Genomic DNA, 22182 nt, shown 5'->3' on the forward strand with positions numbered 1-22182 from the left:
AACTGGGCAAAGCGCTGGCTATTCTACCATCTTGTCAAATAGGCACCGTACCCACAATGGCGACAAACTCCAAGCCCAGCCATACTCAAGCTGTTCCACCGTGGCGAAGGGTTGCAAACGGAAGGGGAGAACGCACGACTGGCGGCCGCAGGGGGCACCTTGAGAAATCTCGGTGCTAGGTGGGTTACGACGCCTCGGACCCCGAGTTCAAAAACTTTTTATACCGTGACTAGGAGTTGCACGCGGAGGGGACGAACGCTTTAAAAAATCCCGTAAAAGGCGTTCCAAATGCACATAAATAAATTGCGAAAACCAGGGACAAAATCACGAAATCAGGAATGATTTATCAGGAACAGAACAGCACTTGGATCACAAGTGATCTACAACGGTAGCCGTTATGCGCCAGTATCAGTGCTAGCATTAATTCGCCCTCTTCCATATTGTGTACAAGAACAACATTCACTGTCTATTGTCCGCTAACAAACAGCGCCCTAAGGAGACAGACAGTGACACAGATATTTACCACGAACACGAAAGACGTTTTTATTTTAACATGTCAGTAGAAAAAGCGCTGCTTTATCACCAAGCACTCGAACAAGTTTTGTCACATATCCTTTTAGCCAAAGATCTCGAACAAGTTTTGTCACATATTGTTTTAGCCAAAGATCTCTGCCACACAACGACGTTATGCACAAGAATAGAACCAGAGATCATTGTTCGCCACTGTATGGTGCAAATGTCCAGGTGGGCAGAGAGAGTAAGAAGTACACTGGTTGAATGATACCATGGCGGATTGCTTTACAGGAAACGACGTGGCACAAATACGTACATACGCACGTTTCGGTATTATATTTCTGTGTTAACAGGTGTATTTAGGAATTTTGTGTGCGATTTTTCTTGAATGATGCAAAAACAGTAAAGGGTTTTCCAACACAGCCTTTAACCGCGCTGCATGACAGCGTATAATCTTTCCCTGTTACTACATGCGTGGTCGGTTCGATTAATAATGAAAACACAATTCGACATCTGACATGACATTTCTACATGGCCCTGTCACGGTTTTACCAAGGAATTTCCCGCAGGACATTTCATAATTTGGAATCCTAAAGCGAACGAAAAACGACGGTAATGAAAACCCCAAACTTTTTGCCTTCGCACAATGAGTGGGAATTAACAAGAACGTGTTTTACACCGGGCTTCACTGAACGAGTTTCTTTGACGCCGTATGTTACCTAAGAGACGCAAACGAAAGCTCCACACGCCATGTTGCTCCTCTTTGGCGTCAACATAACTTGCAATTACTATGATCTCAATAAAAAAGAGACGCCTGCAGCCATCATATGCGTCATTACATCACCCCCCCTTCTACATGCAATTTCGTTGGTTGGCGCGTACTGCCGCAGTGCAGTGCCTTGTAGAAATAGCGCTGACAGCTAGGACGGCAATGACGTCGACGCCAGAAAGCTCAAGGACCTGGCCGCGCCCAACAAGGGCAGACGCGTAAGCCGGCTAGGAACCACAGGCGACCGCGCACCATGCAAGAGTGGCTGAACGTATTGTCCGTGAAACATTTCGCGTACGTGCGGTCCGCTCTTGGGTAGAAGACGTGGTTGGTGACTTAATGGTCGTTTCCATAACTTCGGTAAGCACTGCTTCGGTTGCTTGCCGGGGCACGTCTGCCACTTCAGGGTTGTGACATTTTTGGTGAACGTCTTCATGTGTCACGTTTCTCGCACGTCAGACGTCCATTTGCAAAATAAAGACTCGGCATTTATGGAGTTGTATTTGTACATAGGCAAAAATTATTGGATTGATTCGTACAGTTCGCGCTTCTTTTACGTTAGGTCCAAGTCCTTCGATAGAGGGATCAACCTGACTTTGAGCCTCATTGAGAACCCCTCAAATCGCCCACCTTCTACCGCGTCTTGTACCAGGTATAACTACCTCCAATTCAACGTACTTATCTGGAAACTGGGAATTTCAGAATGCTCTACAGTGACTGTCCCGAAGGAGGCGGAGTCATCTAAATCTACACGGCAACCACCTGCGGTTACACGCGAAGGAATTCGGTGGTAGTGGTACAAACATTGACAGAGGCTTGGCGACAGTTTTTATATGCCGCTATCAAGAGATAGGCACACTGACAGTTACAAAAGCTACATCTTTACTTAGCAGGGCTATTGTGGTAGCGAGTGCAATGTCCACGATTAAAAATTATTCTTACAAACCATATATTCACCAGCAGCAGCAGCCAGCACCAAATCAGAAAATATTGTACACAGTAATTCAGTGCACGTAATGAAGGCCAGATGGTCGCTAAGTAATCTAGAATTCTACACAATGCGGCATTGTCGGAGCACAATTTGCCCTTCGGAGTAAACTGCGCCCCGAGCATGCCGCAGTGTGTAGAATTCGAGATTACTTTGCGACCATCTAAAGTTCTACAAACTGCGTTTTTTCCTCCTTCCCTCTCGAGTGCATAACATTTGTTCACCGGTTTTTGAGTGTCAACCAATTCACCAACAAATTCTTTCTAACGCCGGAAAGACGTTTACGCAATGCGCTAAATTAAGCTTGATGGAGCCCCGGCGTTACTTGCGTATCTACACATTACAGCAATGTTGCCAGAACAATAGGTCCACAAATTTTCTCCTGCCGTCATCAACAGCTACACACGGCAGCCCCGAACAGCCGAGGGCAAGGAGGTTAATCACGACGCATTAACTTTATACCGATGATGTTACACCATGACCTGCTGCATTGGACACAAAGCAATGGAAAATGTCGGCTTTAGATGCCTTTCAATCGTGACTATTATCGACCTCTCATTCCTCAGAATAAAAAAGGTGAGCGAGCCCTAAAGTGTAGGCACGTTCAAGCTTTTCCCTAGTCTGGCAAACAGTTTCACGCATCCCCGCGCCTTATGGTCGGCAACAACAGACATCTTTTAAAAGCTCGTTCAACCGCATTATCTTTAGTACATTCGGCAATTTCAGTAGAGTGCTTTCGCCTTGCCATGTGACATTTAAAGACAGAAAGTAGTGGGCGATACTGAAGTGTACAAATACATTGGGAGAATTTATATACAGCACAGGTTTTTCAAGCATTTGCTATACTACGCAAACACTTCTTCCGGGTACTTAATCTGGTAATTCTAGCCCGCAGTGGGCCGACATTCATCAAGCACAAGTGTCAATGCTTCACAGTTCTCACCGCCTTGGCCCCTCTCTGCACGGAACGTTTCTTCAGTGTCGTAAACTACCAGCCGTCACGTCCATGGGATTCAATCCTGGCTAGACGGCGCGTCTTTAAAAGCACCAGGACCACCGCACATGGTATGGGGTCGGTCCCGGACGAATGCCGGTGCAGCGGGTATCACCACACATGGTCCACTCATTACTGCTTTGCACACAGGAATAAACAAAGGGCAACCGTAATCGCCTGGGATGCGAAGCATGTGGCCCATTTCACAGGTCATCGTTCGACGTAGAAGCGCAGCACGTCTTGTAGCGTGGTGCCGCCGTGCCGGCCTGTGGGGGCGCCGTGCCTGACGGTGGCCGTCCGACAGGGCAGTGACCTGGAGCTGCCGACGGTTCTCAGGACACGGGAACGCAGCACCGTATCTAGAGCTGGAAACAGATGCACAGACAGCCAGCGGGACGGCGGGTATTGGCGCCTCGGGGCCTCGAGGACAGAGAGGGCGGTTCCCCTGTGTGTGTCTCTCTACTGAATGCTACACGACTCTTGCTCTGAAAGAGGCCCACCGGGAGAGAGAGAGAAACAAGACAGAGAACACTGGTCAGCACCTGCCCCAAGAACATTTGCTCATCTTTCTTGTCGGACGGTTGCGAGCACTCGGCTGGCTACGTGCAACGCCGCCCTGGTCAACTACGAATGCTAAACTTTCCGCGTGGTGGTACCTGTGGTGGAACCCGTCACCGTAGAAGTTGGGCTCTCTGATGACTAAGTGTGTCTGGTGTAAGGGTAGGTATAAAACTTCACCTACTGCAATTGCAGGTGCCTATTTTTGAGCCAATGCATTTTGTGTTAAATTAAAATTAAACGTAAAGAAAAAAATCTACGCGCCCCATTGAAAGCCCTAAGGGGCTTCCAACGGTAGCTTCTGCGGTGATATCACCACCATGCCTCCCACTTCGTAATTACATCAGGTAGCTTTGGTATTTAGCTGGCGGAATTCTGCTCAAAAGCCGCCATTCTCTCTAGATGCTGCGAATGCCAGGCAACATATTTTTGCTGTCACCTTCGTCGCCAAGCCCGCTAGCGCTCGTTGAATGAGTGCTGCGGGAATGCTGTATGCAGGATCTTCGGGGAGCCTACTCTAAGGGAGGATTAAGCTGAAAACTGCGCATATCCTCCTGAGCTTAACATTTAATGACTCTGACACTCCGCGCTTAGGAAAGCTCATGTCTTGGTCACCACGTAGAAGGAAGCGCACCCTGCATGCACCAAGAACAAAGGTGAACAGCCTATACCCCACTTCTTTTTAGTTTCATCATGACGTTTTTGTGTCAGCGTCCCTCGTTGCTGTCGTGTAAGACGGTGTAATCAAACCCAGGTGTCATCCTGATGAAATGCAACTCCTGGTAATTTGTGCGGGTTCGTTGGGCACCCTACTGCCATTGGTTTTTTCGCAAACTTTAGGCAAGTTTTAATGTTTAGCAACATGGTTTAAATCTTTCCTTGCCCAAACTTCTCTGGAGACAACCTCATCTATAAACGCACTTAGAGGTGATCAATAAATTAAACGAGTGCTTGCAACCAACAAGAAAGATGAAAAAATGTTTTGTGCATACCAAGCGCTGCAGTGCCTCGAAATAAAAGGTGTGCTCGTGTGACGTGTTCACGTGCTCGCATCATTGTGCAAAAAATAAAGGAAACGTTTACGAAGTCTTCTAGCAGTTTGTGCAAGGCGCCGGAATTTGTCATCCATTGAACTATGGTGGTTAAAAACCTGGGGGTTACATGGTAAAAATTTCAATCACCTTTCTTTCTTTGTGATCTTGGGTAGCTGTCGTCTAAGTGAGGCAGAGAGTCAAGAGATTCCCTTCTGAAAAAGAGCAAATAAGCATTCTGTAAACAAACATAAACCTAAGACAGCTGTCGAGACACTAACGTGGCAGTGCCTTGATACTGTGATGTCTGCTCCCGCAAAACTTTTGACTTGACCTATCTACTATGTTATATGCTTGACGATGGAATTCGGATATTTAAACCTAACTGATCTGTGGCATGGAAAATTAATTTCACCAAAAATTCAGGGTTCCAATATCTCGACCTCATCTTAGCGCACACCTAATGGAGCAAGTTACACGTGAGGCCTTCATTTTTCTCTTTCCACCGCTTGTGGGGTATGAGAGAATCCACAGTCATACACAGTGAATACACATCGCACCGTCTTCAGTCATTACCTAGCCACCATTACGGCAAATAACCGATGGAGACTGACAACGCTAACCACGTTAACGTTCAGCTGACGTGCGAGGGTACTTATGACATCCACTGACTTTGTCAATGAAGGGCATGGGTACCCCGTGGACGCTCTGAACAGACCGCTGACCACAAGTTCTTGGAAGACGGCAGGTGAAAATGCAGTATGCAGAGCAGTTACAAACAAATAAAAAAGTAGAGACAACTAATTTGGCACGTAGAAATATAGCAGGATAGCAGAAGTAGAGCAGTTAAAAACCAATAAAAGAAGTAGAGAGAACTAATTTGGCACGCAGAATGGAAGAAAGATGTGGGTTATCTGGATTATACCGGTGACCTTAAAGCACGCATACATTACGATGACTTTTGACCTGAAAAAGTCGATAAGCCCGGCGAACCTACACCCAGTTCCACTGAACTAGTGCGCTGGCCGTATTTACTAACACATGGAGCACAACAGGATTCCTCCGTAACCCATAGACAACGTCATGATACCAGACACCACGTGTTTATTTCGTTCGCCCCGACCGGCGCGCCACATTATCGTCCACGTGAAAGAAGACGCCATCGACCGACTGAGTACGAGGCAGAAGAACACGAACCTGGCCTAGGATGTGAAGGGAGCTTATCACAACGCGTCTTACGAGGCTCTTTGAGCAACCTCGTGCGCACGAACTGCAACCAGGGAACGCGCGTACGCCACGTTTGTACGCCAACCGTAACGGTGGTACTGGTAGCCTACGGACCGAAGGGTGCTATACCGGGCTTTATGCTATTCGTTCTACTTTTCAACTTGGCTATCACAAACTACTGAAAAGCTCAGGAGCATATCCTGGACGCCGGTGAAAGGATCATGGGGGTCACAAGCGGATCCCTGGGTTCGATTTATGTCATCATCATCATCACCAGCCTATCTACGCTCACTGCAGGGCAAAGGCCTCTCCCATTATTCTCCAATTACCCCGGCCCTGTGCTAACTGCGACCAGTTTATCCCCGCAAACTTCTTGATCTCATCTGACCATCAAACTTTCTGCCGCCCCCTGCAACGCTTGCCTTCTCTAGGGATCCACTTTGTTACCCTCAATGACCAACGGTTATCTTGCCCTGACATTACATGCCCTGCCCACGTCCATTTCTTCTTAATTTCTACTAATATGTCCTTAACACGCGTTTGTTCCCTGACCCACTCCGCTCTCTTCTTGTCCCGTAATGTTACACTTATCATCTTCCGTTCCATTGCGCCCTGAGTCGTCCTCAATTTAAGTTGAACCCTCTTAGTGAGCCTCCAAGTTTCTGCCCCGTAGGTGAGTACCGGTAAGATGCAGCTGTCATACACTTTCTTCTTAAGAGACAATGGTATACGCTGCCATTCATTATCTGAGAACGCCTGCCGAATGCACTCCACCCCATTCTTATCCTTGGAATTATCTCTGCCTCATGGTTGGGATCCGGGGTCATAACTTGGCCTAAGTAGATATATTCGCTTACTGCTTCCAAGGCCTCGCCACCAATCTCAAACCGCTGTCCTGTCCCGACGTTATTTATCATTATATAAGAGGGTTTTCTTTAGTTTTCTTCACCATCTTGCCTGGTCTGCTGGACACAACATTAAAATGCAGTGGATACCTGGACACAGCGGCATCAAAGGTAACCAAAAAGCCGACGAAGCGGCCCGTAAGGGCCTTCTTTACCGAAAATACCGTAAGGTGTATTTCACGAAAACAGAAGCTTCTGCCATGGCTCACCACTTTGCGGTGACTGAAAGAAGCCGTCTATGGAGCAACTTACAAAATACTCGATGCTTTTTGCACAGTATTGACCCAGAATTAAAGTCAAGACTCCCGACACAGCTTCCTCGTAACCTGGAAACGTTGTACCATCGTCTACGCCTGAACTGTGCCTACACAAATAGCTACCTATTTCGCCTTGGAGCGACGCCAAATCCGCACTGCGACAATTGTGGTTGCATCGAAACAATTGAACACATTTTATTAGAATGTGCGGCCTACATGGAACCGAGATCCCACTTCCATGAAAGCATGGAACGTCTAGAACAGGGACCAATTACTCTCAAATATTTTAGGACCATGGATTCATCCGTCAAAGCAGCGCCAAGCTCTACGGAGTTTATTCTCTTATTTGGATGAAATTGGGCTAATCTCAAAATTGTAAATTCTGTGGCCCAAGCTCAGAACAAAAGTCCGTTACCGCAGCAAGCACACGACAGTTTTTTTTTCTTTTTCTTTCCTGCCCAGCTCTTCCTTGGGCCTTTTCTTCCCCCATCCTTAACCCACAGCAGAGAAGCATGTAGGCGTCTGTAAATGCCGGCAAACCTCTCTGTTTTTCCAATAAAGTGCCTTCTCTCTCCCTCTCTCTCATATTTATTTTCAGGCCCATGGTTATACTCTGTTAGTCCAATGCGGTAAGCATGCTTTGCAATTCCTCCCCCGAGTTACTTAACAAGGCAACGTCATCAGCAAATATGAGGTTACTCAGGTATTCTCCATTAACCCTTACTCCCACCTGTTCCAAATACAATGTTCTGAATACTTCTTGTAAACACGCTGTGAATAACATCGGGGAGATTGTGTCTCCTTGTCTGACGCCCTTCCTTATAGGTATTTTACTGCTCTACTTATGGAGGATGATGGTAGCTGTGGACCCATTGTGGATATCCTCTAGTATTCTTACATAATGCTCATCTACACCCTGGTTCCGTTATGCCTGAACGACTGCTGAGGTTTCAACCGAGTCAAATGCTTTCTCATAATCTATGAAGGCTATATATAGGGGTTCAGTATACTCAGCGCACTTCTATATCACCTGATTGGTCGTGTGAATATGGTCCATTGTTGAATAGCCTTTACGGTACCCTGATTGTTCTTTAGGTTGACTGTAATCTAAGGTTGCAGATTTATGTCGATTTATGTATGTTTCATAAAATGTTCCGCCTCGAATAAGCTATAGCGAAGCCTCAGAGCCTTCAGTTTGGCCCACAGCACTAGCCTCTGATGCAGGCAAAAACTTGCTGAGCTGTTGGGAACGTTGGCACCGGCTGGTTTAGGAAACACGAACTGGATTGGAAGTGTCTGCGCCCTTTATGGTAATGAAGAAAGAAGGCCAGTTGCTCCATTGTTTGCTCCACCTCATCACATAGGGCGGATATATAGTGGCCAAAAACCTGTATCCCTTGAACGTGCTGCTATCAGTATTTTCACGGAAAGGTTCGTATAAGCACCTTGTGCATCACTAAACAGTCATCAACATGCTCATCAACACCCCAGATGGGCTATGCCCTTCGAGGTACACAAAATGTAATTTTGGAGTTTTTACAACAGAAAGAAATGGGTGAGGTTTAACGCTTGTAAACCTCGGCATCACGAGCGAAATGTCCGTTTGCCTTGGTTTTGCAAAGGCTATGCGCAGAGTTTTTCACGCTAATTAGGCTACTTGATTATTAGATTTAGCCTTTAGCTTGCGTTGCAGCGCACGTACTCACGGTCGAACCGGCGCGCCATTCATGGCGAAACTGAACGATCACGCGCGGACGAAGCAGCCGTTAAACCCATGTCTAGTCACGTGATGCCCCAGCGGCAAGGCTCTGAGCGAACGCAGCGGCGACGTCTCTCAGCTGCGAGTCACGTGGGGTGACGTAACCAAGGAGGAACCTCCTTGGACGTAACAGACGCCACGCTTGCTCTCCGGCGTCTCAAGGTCATTGCGACGCTACGACTGATCCGATAACCTTGCGAGACACGGTGTAGAAGAGCTCTCGCTCTAAAATTCTGCCTTGAGGCGTGCTTGACGTACCGGTAACCCGGGTGCACCATGCGCTGCTCCAGGGCAGACGACGTCCCGTTGGCCAGTGCAGAGGACGAGAGCGACGAGCTGACGGAGCCCACGTAGCGGCGGACCTGCGGCGTGCCGGGCGCCGCAGCGCTCTCGTTCCACTGGCGGCGTTCAGCCGTGCGCAGGAACCTCCGCTGGGCGGCCAGGCTGGAAATCCTGCGCGTACTCGCTTCGATGTCGCCGCGGTGGCTGACGTAGTTGGTCAACTGCGCAAGCACAGGAAAGGGAGAGTAGGGCACTTAGTGATAGTAACTATACTCGCGTACGGCAATAGCTCACGCCGGGCATCACTCCGCCGAAGCGACGGACTTGTGACGTAAACGGGCGGGTGGGTTTTGAAAGGGGACTGCGAATGCGTATCGGCGTATGCCATTCTCGCCTAGTTTCTCGCCGCAGCAGATTAAGCCCGAAGAAATTAAGCAAACGACTCGTGTCACGTTCAAAATACTCGCAGGAACGCGTTCTTCGAACCACGCGGAGGAGATGAGACGCCGGGGCAACTTCCGTTGTCGTTCTTGGAATTTTAAGAAAAATGTTCAATGCCAAGAAAAATACCTCGAAAACTTTTCAACCATTGCCACTTAGAGATGATTTAAATTATTTTTACTCCTTTGCATTTAGTAGAAACACGTTGTATCTAATGCCATGTTTTAAAGGGACACTGAAGTGAATTTGTCAAGCTCCCGTTTTTGCTTTCACTGCGTAGACTGGCTCAAATTAGCACACTTTTCATCGTTTATCTGGTTGACAAATCGGTAATTATTTTACAAAGCGCGAAAGAAGAAAAACTACCATGCGCGGTTTGCGGCGGCCGCACCAACTAAAGCTGTGACGTTGGGAGGAGCGGGCACCGTGATTGGACGATGCCCAAGGTGAGCAACCAAACAAGTTTCGGTTTCGGTTCTGTAAAACACAACCGGTGGCGTTGTTGGATGGGCATTCTCAATAACTCAGTAATGATCGTACCGCGCTTCTGCCATGTTGTCAGCTGTAAAAATAGATAAGCCTCCCAGGACGGCTTGGAATCGTAGCATTCACTAGCCGAGGCCTACGCAGTGCATGGATGCCATCCGCGTACCCGCAGACGCCCAAATGTTATGCGCTTTTCCCCCATATTTGGAGCTTGCCTCACTCATGCCTGTACCGTAAAAAGCGTGTTCGCACCAGGCCAAGGGTCTGTTCATTTTGGCCTGTGCCCACTGCCCGCAAGCAGTCGGTGCTTATGGCAACAGCACGCCAACGAGAACTCGCTATCGCGCCAGTGCCAGCCTGCGCGCGTTCTGTGAACTAGTGGCAACAGCACGCCAACGAGTACTCGCTAGCTCGCCAGTGCCAGCCTGCGCGCGTTCTGTGAACTAGTTCGTGGAGCCACGAACGTTGCGGCCCAAAAAAGGTGAACTCAATGCAGAAAACATCGGCAGAAAACGAAAAAGTTAACTTACAAAAAAAAAAAAAAAAAAAAAAAACCCTTACCCTCGGGGACTCGAACTCGTGACTTGCAAAACACTTGCGGCGACATATCTAGCGCCCCAGACATAAAAAAAAAAAGCACGTACCCGCGGGGACTCGAACTCGTCACTTGCAAAACACTTACAGCGACATATTTAGCGCCCCAGACCACTAGACCCAGACATAAAAAAAAAAAAAAAGCACGTACCCGCGGGGACTCGAACTCGTCACTTGCAAAACACTTACAGCGACATATTTAGCGCCCCAGACCACTAGACCACGGAACTTTTTTTTTTTTTTCTTTATTGCCGGTCTTCGACAGTGCAACACAACATAAAGGTACTACAGAAAAAACACAATCTACAAAAAGGCCGCCATGCCATGATGGACTGGCGTTGTCATTTAAAATTCCCTAAGCATGGCGAGGGGTTCCACCCTTGGCAACCACTCAGGAACCGAAAACTTCGCTCTCTGAATTTCAATGAACTTGGAAACAGTTTCGCGGAAATATTGTCGCGTCGGCCGCGCGTCTACATCACAGTTGAGCCATGCCATGCGCGACCGCCAAATACTGTGCAGGCCCAACAACATGACGAGATCGTACGGCACCCCGTCCTCTCTCTCGATACATAAAAACCGTATTCCATGTGGGTTCAGTGGAAAGTCCTTTCGCAGTGTCCTTTGGAGGACATCCCATAGAAACACTGCTGCCCAACAATGGAGAAAGACATGCTCCACCGTTTCCGGTTGTTTGCAAATAGAGCAGTCAGTTCCCCATGGCATAGATATCCCCTTACCCTCCATCCATGTTGCAACTGAAAGCGTACCCGTGTGTAGTTTAAAGAAGAAAGACTTTGCTCCTGGTGATACTTCCATTCCCTTAACCCTTTTTAGAACATCTTGTCCTGGGCCTGCACAGTATAAAACTCTATACATTGGTACAGGTATGACCACATCGCATACATCCTTATATAATTTTTTCCGGGTGACATTAGCCAAATAGTGCATCGAAAATCGAGCAAACAAAAACCGGGATGACACAACAATCTCTTTAAAGTATCCGTAGATGCCCCCTGTCATACTACTCGTAGAAACTACGAATTCGGGCAAAGCCCGCATTAGCCGCACTTGAAGTACTGTGCGCAGAAAAGGGTCTTGAACGTCCCGCAAAAACAGAAATCGATTCACAAGCTGTCTTACAAAAAGGTGCGTCAGCCCTAAGCCACCATCGCGGGTTCGTCGAAACAAATTCATTCGACTGGTCCTCTCCCAAGTAGAAGCCCACACAAATACAGCGAACACGCGGTGAAGTCGTTGTATATTCACCCGAGAACAATGCAGCGCTTGCATAACATACCATAATTTGCTAGCCAGAAAAATGTTGCACACAGTTGCCCTAGCAAACATAGACAAACCATTGGCTCTCCATTTATTCGCTTTCTCACGCAGCTCCTGAGCTTGCGCACGCCAGTAGGGCTCGCTGTCTCTGTAAAACTCCAGTGGAATACCCAAGTATTTCACTGGATGGGTGACCCAAGTGACATTGGCGAAAATGTCTGGGGTTGTCAGCCAATCACCATGCCAGAATCCCACACACTTTCCCCAGTTTACAAAGCTACCTGTTGCAACACCGAACCGTTTCACGATTTCTACGACAAGAGTGACGCTTTCCTTGTCTGAACAGAAAACTGCAACGTCATCAGCATAAGCGAGAAGCTTGACTTCAGAAGAGTGTACACGAAATCCTCGAACCTGGTTGTTTTGTATGATGGTTAAACACAACGTTTCTATGTAAATACAAAAAAGCAGAGGGCTGAGGGGGCAACCCTGACGCACCGAACGTTGCACGCTAATGGGCGCTCCCAGTGAATTGTTTACAATCAACCGCGTGGTGCACCGTCGATACGCCAGGCCAACACCCTCACTAATGACAGATCCCACATTTACATGGTCAAGAACAGAAAACAGAATATCATGGGACACGCAATCAAACGCCTTTTCAAGGTCAAGCTGGAGAAGCGCGACGGCGCCTCCAGCGGCGTCGCAGCACTCAAGCACACATCTCGCCGTGCGTATATTCGTTGTGATTGTGCGACCTTTGATGCCGCACGTCTGGTGTGGCCCTACAAGAAGTGTGATCACAGTTTGTAACCTCTGCGCTAGCACCTTCATCAATATTTTGTAATCAACGTTCGACAAAGCGATTGGCCGGTACACCGTTACGAACTTTAGTTTTTCAGTTTCTTCTGTTTTCGGTATCAGAACCGTGTGGGAAGACGAAAACGACGGAGGAAGGTATTTTAGACGAAATGCTTCTAAAAACATCGCCGTTAAAACAGGTGATACGTCCTCTTTGAAGTACTTATAAAAGGCCGCGCTTAAGCCGTCAGGACCGGGCGACTTCCCTGGGTTTAAATTATCAATTGCTGACTTGATTTCTGCGACAGATATGGGCTGTTCTAAGTTATCTTTAATTTCATCCTCAAGGCTAGGCATACGGCTGAGATACTCTTTTATAAAGCCTTCCACATTATGCGGTCGGTACTCAAACAAAGACTGATAATATTCAAAGAAAAACTGGTGGATGTCGTCTATATCGGTTGACGCGCGTCCATTCCATTCGATTTTGTCGATCGTATTTCGTCGAGCACGTGCCTTTTCGATTCCAAGCGCCCGTTTGGTTGGCGTCTCTCCCACTGCTAATCGCTCGGCTCTCGCTCGAACGAGTGCCCCGCGGTAGCGTTCTTCGTCTAGTATCTCTAGTTGCTGGTTGAGTTTGCGTATGTCCTCTGTAAACAACCCAGGCGTTTTTCCTTCTTCCAAAGTTATTTTCTTTAAATTGTCGCGTAATGTCCTTCCCTTTATTTTTTCTTCGTGCCCTATGCAGGTGGATCTTTCTATGGCTATAATTTTTATGGTTTCTTTAAATAATTCCCATTGTTCCCCAATTTTACCGTCTTCATTTTCTATCTCTTCAATTTTTTTCTTAACTGCATCAATGAACATTTCGTCGTTTAGTAGTTTAGCATTTAATTTCCAAAGGTTCCACGAGTAAGCAGTCCCTTGCCTTCTTGGCCCAACGCTACACTTAACCATGCAGTGGTCGGAAAACGACACTGGGTGTACTCTGTAACCTTGGAATTTCGGAATTAAATCAAGTGACGCGTATATTCTGTCCAGCCTCGCGTGACTGGTTCCCTGAAAGTGGGTGAAACTCACGTCTCGACCACTCTCGAGGCATTCCGCCACGTCTAATAAACCAAATTCATCAACAATTTCTACCAGCAATTCGGTGCTTGCGTCCTTATAAGGACTACTGCTCGTTTTATCCTGCGGAGATAACACACAGTTAAAGTCCCCCATCAAGATAACTTGCCTCTCGATAGTGGGGTACTGCCGGATGTTTTGGAAAAAAATCCGTCTGTCCTCCCCCCCATTAGGCGCATACACACAAATGACCCGCCATTCGACACTATTGAATGTGAAATCGCACACAACCAAGCGACCAGATGAACACGATTGGACATTTTCTACGCACAGACCTAACCGCTTTTTCACAAAAAGCAGGCAGCCACCGGAGTGTCCAACTGCATGACTAATACACGCACAGTACCTAGCCGTGAACCTCTGCACCATGCTCCCGGTCTCGTCCTCCCCCTCGATTTTTGTCTCCTGCACTGCCAGTACGTCTAGGTCCTGCTCTGTAAGCAGGCGGTACACCTGACATTGCTTCCTCTTGGCTGCAAGCCCCCGCACATTTAGCGTAGCAAAGGTCAAAGGTTCGTCAGCAGGCATTTAAGAACGGAGTGGGCGGCTAGAAACCGGGAGCATGGCGCTTACCGTTCCCGTTTCCACGTCCCTAGGTGTGTCCGTTCGCGATTGGGCCTCCAGGTGGCTGTGGTTGCCCCGGCGTCGTGTCCGGCGGCTTGCGGCCAGGCAGTACGCCTGGACGCTGTCGCAAGGTCGAACGCCGCACCACAGCTGCCTTTTGAGGCGGTTCTCCGTTTCCGCTGCCGCCTTCTGCCTCCTGCTTGTGACCGGTCTCTTCCCGGGACCGCTTAGCAGTGGCGTTGACGATACTGGCAGAGGAGACGCTGTTCGCTCTCTGCTGGTCGCCTTCTTCCATCCCCTCCGGTGCGTCTTCCTCGAAGTGGTCGTCGCCATACTCGTCACCTTTCCCCTGTGCATCAGGCAAGGGTGGGAACTCCGTGGTTGGTTGCCCACCATGGTTTGAGTCCTGGGAACCTTGGTCACTAGGTTCAAGAGAAGCCGGCGCCACTTCCGGTGACAACGCCTCCCCCGCGCCTTCGGCCGCTTCTTCTGCTTCCGCCGTGTCCATGAGGAGATCAGACGCGTCGTCGCTCACCGCGGCCCCCGTCACCTTTGCATACGTCTTAACGCACTGTGCGTCTTCGTGTCCGAAGCGTCGGCAAATGGAGCAACGCGGCACTTTACAGTCTCGGCGAACGTGGCCAGCGGTGTGGCAGCGCAGGCACTGCATGGGACGCCCAGGGGCCACAACAAGGGCCAGTTCACCTGCAACTCGAATCTGGTGGGGGAGATCGTCCACCTTCAACCCGGACTTCAGCTTGAGAAGCACGGTGCGAGTCGTAGAACCCTTGTCACTCACGCCCTGTACGCGCCAGCGTTCCTTGGTAATTTCCGTCACCTTGCCGAACGCCGCAAACGCCGCACGAATGTCGTCGTCTGAGACGCCGTACAGCAGCCAATGAAGCTTTAACTTTACCTCCTGGTGTTGCGGGTCGATGACTAGGCAGCGTCTTCCCTTCACTTGCACCTCGCCGGCTGCTGCCATCCTTTTCGTCGCCTCGGGGCTGTTGAACGTGACAGCCCAGATGTGGTTTATCTGGTATGCCCCCAAGGCCACTACCTCGGAAAGCATACCACACTTGGCCAACATGTCCCGGAAGTCTTCCACTCGAAAAGGTCGAGCTCGCACGTCGCCATGTAGAAAAACTGTGTTCGAAACGATCCGTCCGGTTGGCAGAGAGGGCAAGATAATCTGGTACTCTTCCTTATCGCTAACTTCCATCCTGTTTCCGCGGCTTGACTGCGCCGCAATAGCCGCTCCTTGGGAGCACATGACCCTACGTCCTTCCACTGCGGTGGCCGGACCGCCGGCCCCGGTAATATAAGGTATATATTGTACAACAAGTTTACACTTTTATTTAGTTTTGGCATTTCAAGCAGCTTAGGTGACTATTTGTTGTATTGCGCTCGTGCAGTAAGCGTCCCCCGAGTTTCCACAATAGCTCACGTCTAGCAATTTCATTTCGTAGACGGAAAGCGTTCGCAGATGCGTAGTCGTGCTGCTGACCGCTGTGATTGTTCGCCCAGCGCAAAAAAGTGCTTCCCGCACCCTATTTTTACACTGTACGGTAAAAATATCAGTTGATTTTATTTCCTTAGAACCTATATTGACTTCGCTGACTCTTCTCCCGCCTTCAAGAGGCCTTATATTTTCCTACTGGCGTACCAGTCAGCGAAGCGTCGCATGTGCGCTTGTGCAGCGCTTGTGTGAAGCGACGTTGACTTGGAGCTAGATACAGTGTTACAAACTAACCAAGTAAAGAAAGGCCCATTCTTCCATTCACAAACGTGTCCTGGCTTCGTTTCAACTGAGCGAACGAATTGCGACGACCCGTCGGCGGCCGGCGGACGAAACGCTGGGCCGACTGACTCTGTCTGAAGGCCGGGGAGCCGTGCAGTAGCGCAGCCAATTGCGAGCTCGGCTCCTCGCGACGTCACACGAAAACGCCGCAGAAAATGGGCGAGCGTAAAGAGAGGAGGACAGCATTTTCGAATTAATTTTTCTACTAAATAAAATTGCGTAAACGCGCCCAGAGTGGTCGTAACATGGCCTGGGGACTCCGGACTACAATGTGCGCAAGTAATCCCGCAATGTTTACATATCACTTCAGTGTCCCTTTAAATTTCCTTTTCATGACGCCCTGAACCGACCGAAGTTACGAACAAATGCCACATATGCGTAGATAAGGTCAGAAGGATTCTGTAATTAAGCAGTTTTTCCCTAAACATAGCCTCCCCAGAAAGGAGGTCAAAGATTTACTCCGAACAGAAAATTCACTGAGGGCCCTTCAGTGTGATGCAACCGTTCACAAAAAGGAGAGGAAGGAATAGTACAGGAAAGGCAGGGAGGTTAACCAGAATACTGTCCGGTTGGCTACCCTACTCAGGGGGGAGGGGATACGGGAAATGAAAGGGAAATAAAGGACAGCGGTACATATTAAAGGAGAAAATGAGAGAAAGAAAAGTAGAAAAACACAAGGCGTGACCAGGCAACTAGAAAGGCGGTACAAACAACGCACACAACCAGAAAGTGCACAAAACTAATACGGTCCACTGATAAAGTTGGCGAACTAAGGGCACTGCACTATAGTAATGTCCCTACAATCGTTCAGACAGGCCCGTGTCCTTCAAAAAGAGCAGTAAGGCTTTTACTGCACTATAGTAATGTCCCTACAATCGTTCAGACAGGCCCGTGTCCTTCAAAAAGAGCAGTAAGGCTTTTATAGCCTTTTCGGCCTGGGACGGACAACGCCTATGACACAAAATTGTCTGCGCTGTTAAGGGGTGGTCGTCGAGTAGGCGAAGTGTGGTGGAGAGCTGTTGCCTCGGCGTTATGAAGCGGTCACAATGGCACAGAAGGTGTTCAATCGTCTCGTCGGTGGCGCACGCATCACAAGCAGGGCTGTTGGCCATTCCAATTGTGTAGGAGTAAGCACCGGTGAAGGCAACAACTACCGGCGACAAAGTAAGGTGACGTCTGAGCGTGTCACGTTATTAGGTAGGTGGCGCTGCAAATCTGGGTCGAGCGAGTAAAGACGAGCGTTGGAGAACTCAGGTGTATTCCACTTAGCGAGAGTGACTTCCGGGGCAATGGACCGCAGCGACCTTGCTGCATCAGTGCGTGATAGAGGGATGCGGGTCAACCTTGCACTTGTGTGGGCGCCATGAGCCGCTCTATCCGCCTGTTCGTTCCCAGTAATGCCGTAGTGGCTTGGGAGCCACTGGAAAACAATATCATGTCTATGCCTGACTAATGTGTCATATAAGCACCGGATTTCAGCCACAAGTTGTTCGTATGGGTCGCGGCGGAGGGCAGACTGAATGCACTGAAGAGCGGACCTCGAGTCGCATAGCAAAACCCATTTTTCTGGCGATTCCCGATGGATGAATAGAAGGGCCTCCCGAATAGCTGCCAATTCAGAAGCGGTTGACATCGTCGAGTTGGAAAGCTTAAAATGAATTTCGGTCGACTTTTGTGGTATCATAACAGCGCCGGCAGAACTGGACGTGGTGACCGACCCATCCGTGTAGACATGGACCCGGTCTCTGTATGCCTCATGTAGAAAGAGTAGGGATAGCTGTTGAAGACCGCTAGGTGGAAGGTCCGCTTTCTTTTTTATTCCTGGGATGTTTAGGTGCAGTTGTGGCTGTGACAGGCACCAAAGTGGCGACGAGGTCATAGCTCGATGGCAACCTCCCACTGTGAGCGGCAACCACCTTACAAAAGGATGCCTGCGGTCGTGTTGAAGGCAGGGATGCAAGGTGGTGATGGGGCAACCGGGTGAGTTGCCTAATGTGTGCCCTCAGTGTCTCCACTGTCATGTGGGTTGTGATCGGGTGATCCCTTGCAACGCAAATTGTGGCCACAGTTGAGGCGCAACGCGGGAGACCGAGACATGTACGAAGACCCTGGGCCTGTATGGCCTGAATTGCCTGTAGGTTGGTTTTACATGTGTTGGTTAATACAGGCAGGCTGTAACGCAAAACTCCGAGAAACAGGGCATCGTATAGGCGTAACATTAAGTGCACGCAGACACCCCACGTCTTTCCGGCCAGAAACTTGAATAGCTGGACCACTGCAGTTAGCCTTTTTTTCAGGTATGAAACTTGAAAAGTCCATGATAGATCCCGGTCCATGATAACTCCCAGAAAACGGTAGCTTTTGACGTAAGGAATATGTTGTCCATTTAAAGAAATCTTATACTGCGACATTTCTTTGCGGGTGAAAGCAACCAGTGCACATTTCTCCGGAGATATTTACAGGCCTTTTTGACGCAGGAACAAACATGTTAGTGTTGCGGCTTTCTGAAGTTGGGCCCGAAGCTGAGGGCATGAAACTCCTGATGCCCAAATGCAGATGTCATCAGCATAGATGGAGAGGTGGACGTTGGTTGGTAATGCGGTAGTAAGTCCTATCAACGTGAGGTTAAACAATGTAGGGCTAAGCACTCTTCCTTGCGGGACTCCACGAGAAACAAAACGCTGTGATGTTGGGCCATCTGAAGTCTCAACAAAAAATATCTTCCTGATAGAAAGCTTTGGATCCATCTAAATGTCCGTCCACCGACTCCTGCATCTTGTAGGCCGCCAAGAACGGCGTCATGTATTACGTTATCGTACGCTCCTTTTATGTCTAGAAACAAAGCGGCTGGCAAAAGTTTGAGTGATTTGTTGTGCTGTACCGATGTGACAAGGTCAATTACGCTGTCGATGGGTGAACGTCCGCGTCGGGATCCAGTCATAGCATGGGGGTAAATTTTACAGTGCTCAAGGTACCATTGCAAACGACCTAAAACCATCCTTTCCATTAATTTTCCAATGCAGCTTGCAAGGGCTATAGGACGATATGATGCCGGGTCAAGGGGAGACTTGCCTGCATTAAGAACTGGGACCAGGCGGTTACCCTTCCAATCCTCAGGGACCAAACCATCTTGCCATGACTGGTTCAGCCGATACAAAAGAGTGTGACGGGCTTCTTGGCCGAGGTGACGCAGGGCGGCGTACGTCACTCCGTCTGGTCCTGGTGAAGATCTGCTCCGGCACAGATGTAACGCCGCATCGAGCTCTTCCATTGAAAATGGGTTAGTACTCAGCGAGATCATTTCTCACAACGTTGTGCCTCATCCTCGGGGGAGTGGTTGGTGTAGTTTATCTTTTTTCCGCTTTTACCTTAGATAACTGGTGCTACGTTTTGCTTCTTCTCTAGTTTAAGTTGTTATAGTTTGTTGCTATGCGTATACGCAAATCTTCTTTCGATGGGATTTGTGTTTTAATATACATGTATTGTAACTTCGTATGCGTTCAAGTATGTGCTATCGGCGTCAAATGAAACGCGAACACGAAAATATGTACCAGAACGTGCAAAATTGAAAGATACTGTTCGTAGAGCTCATATAATGGCCTGCTATTGGTATTTGGAAATCCACTTTTGCCAACTTTGTTTTTGTAACTAAGCCACGCGTCATTTTGGCTTGCCTGGAAAGAAATCGCGCTGTTTGTGTGTTCAGGTTCATATTTTCGTGTTCGCGTTTCATTTGTCGCCGATAGTACATGCTTATGTTGGCAGCAAGCCGCTGCTGCCGCTTGCCTTTTAAACGGGGCCATGGACCCTGTCAGGTCCGTTTGGTGGCTTTTTGTTCACGGTCCCCAACACATATGTTGTTGAAATAAAAAGAGTGATTGATTGATTGATTGATTGATTGATTGATTGATTGATTCATTGGTTGATTGAAATCGCAGCGATCTCAGCGCTCGAGTTTTTTAGCTTGCCATGTTCGGCGCACCTGCACCAACTGTTTCGCAGTGATCGCGACTGCTCCATCTACCTAGTCAGGAAGTTTCTAATATTCTTTACTTTGAAGCAGCAACACCAGCTTAGCACAAAACATTCCTGGAGACACTTAAGGCTTCTTACTACATGTTTTGAAGGCGAAAGCGTTATGTCTTCCCCTGGCCATACTTGTCTAAGATTTCTTTGCTACTACTTCGTGTTAGCACCCCTTTCTTCGCTTCTGTTTCGTCATTTCGGGCAAGGAGAACCTTGGCAGGCACACTGGGGCCCTTCGAACCACAGCTTCCCCAAATTAAGAGTTAGGCGTGGCTACGGTGCACCTGTTATACTCACGTGCCCTCACGTTCACCTGGCACGCGACATGACGTCAGTGGACGCACTAGGCTGAGTTGTGGTCCGCCGCTGGCAACGTGACGACTCCGTTAACACACCGGGTTCTTACTCTGGATGCCCGTGTTCAGTTCCCATGCAAACTAATATGGGTTTCAAATTATTTACCCTTTACAGCGGCGGCCATTATCCGTACCGAACAACAACGTCACCTTTTCGCACAATGTGGAACTCGAAGCTTTCGCCTGGGTGTAGATGCTTCCTCCCCATTTATTTCCCCATTTCTCCTTCTTCCCCTTCCTACTAAGCACTCCTCCATTTTCGGCCTTTTTTTCTTTTCATTCTTTTGTTTTTTTACGCCCTTTTCTGTTTTGTTCATTTTTTTCTTTCGTAGTTTTGGTTTGCCTTAGTACTCATTTTTCCCTTTCTTGTTCAGTATATTTAGTTATTGGTCGTTTTCATTTATTGTCCTCTATTGTTTATTTGAGTCCCCTACATTTCTTAACTCTTTTTTTACCTTTATTTTCTTACCAGCTGTACTTAGGTAGTAACGCCGGGCTACTACGTCTCTACATAATGTGCAATATCTGTGTTAAGCTTCGTTAAGCTGCCCCTAGCTGTTGTATCGCAGTAGCTGGCAGGCATGCTGGGTTTTTGGCGACGGAGGACGTGGCAGTCACGGGAGCTTTCCGATAAGAGACGACGCAGTGAAGCCGTCACCCACCTCCACGGGAGGCAGCTGTGACAGCAGACGACCTCCGGGCGTCGCCGAGTCCGAGAGGCTGTCGCTGCTGCTGCTTCCGCCACCGCCGCCGCCATTGTGTTGGTGGTGGTGGCCGTGCCGGGTACTTCGTCCTCCTCCGGCGTCTCCGTGAGCGCGGATAGCTGCGTGTCTCCGGACCGCCACGTTGTCGCTCTGACTGGGCCGGTAAGGTGGGTACGCGATCAGCCACGGGAATCCGCCCCGGGGCTACGCTACAGATCGTCTCGCAGGCTGATTGCAATACAGTTCTCACCAAGGACGCCTGATGAGCGCACCTAACTGACCGTGACATTTTACGGTGGCTGGCTGAAGAACAGCGACAGTAGGCATTAAGGCCTACCTGGAAGGACAGTTCCGGCACTCCGCTATGAGCAGATGGACCCGCAAGGCTCAAACACCTATTGTCGCTTTTTTAAGCCAGCCACAGGTGAATATCACGGTGAGATAGCCGCACTCATTGGAAGACTTCGTTGAGAGCTGTGTAGCATCCACCCTTGTGAAATGAAATATAGAAACGCCGCTAAAAGGTGACAGAGAACACCTCTTGTTACGTCTACTCAATTAACTTCACTCTCATTACAGGTGTGCTTTAGCAGGAAGCCGCCCTCATTCACTTTAGGTTACGTGGCAAAAAATGAGGCAGCCGCAATGTTAGGGGACATCAGGTGTAGTCTGTGGTACGCGGCAAGCGCAGCAAGCCTTGCGGAAGGAGGAATCCAT

General features: G+C 48.8%; 2 protein-coding genes across 2 annotated transcripts in view; both read right to left on the reverse strand.

Annotated features, from left to right (window-relative positions):
- Positions 1 to 272: 272 nt before the first annotated feature.
- Kif19a (Kinesin family member 19A) overlaps positions 273 to 22182 on the reverse strand; it is a 173802-nt gene continuing 151892 nt past the window's right edge. The window contains exons 20-23 of the mRNA XM_077670206.1: positions 21424 to 21619; positions 9260 to 9504; positions 5004 to 5068; positions 273 to 3629 (exon numbers count right to left, since the gene is read on the reverse strand). Coding sequence (XP_077526332.1) covers positions 3475 to 3629; positions 5004 to 5068; positions 9260 to 9504; positions 21424 to 21619 — 661 coding nt within the window. The 3' untranslated portion in view covers positions 273 to 3474. The remainder of the gene's footprint in view (positions 3630 to 5003; positions 5069 to 9259; positions 9505 to 21423; positions 21620 to 22182) is intronic.
- LOC144139191 (uncharacterized) lies at positions 14195 to 15683 on the reverse strand. Its single transcript, XM_077671621.1, has one exon. It carries the CDS (start codon positions 15666 to 15668, stop codon positions 14607 to 14609), a length of 1062 nt encoding a protein of 353 aa, XP_077527747.1. The 5' UTR covers positions 15669 to 15683; the 3' UTR covers positions 14195 to 14606.

Source organism: Haemaphysalis longicornis, unplaced genomic scaffold (assembly GCF_048455015.1).
Source record: "Haemaphysalis longicornis isolate Haplotype H1 unplaced genomic scaffold, Haemaphysalis longicornis Haplotype H1 scaffold_5, whole genome shotgun sequence".
In the NCBI taxonomy this organism is placed as follows: domain Eukaryota; kingdom Metazoa; phylum Arthropoda; class Arachnida; order Ixodida; family Ixodidae; genus Haemaphysalis; species Haemaphysalis longicornis.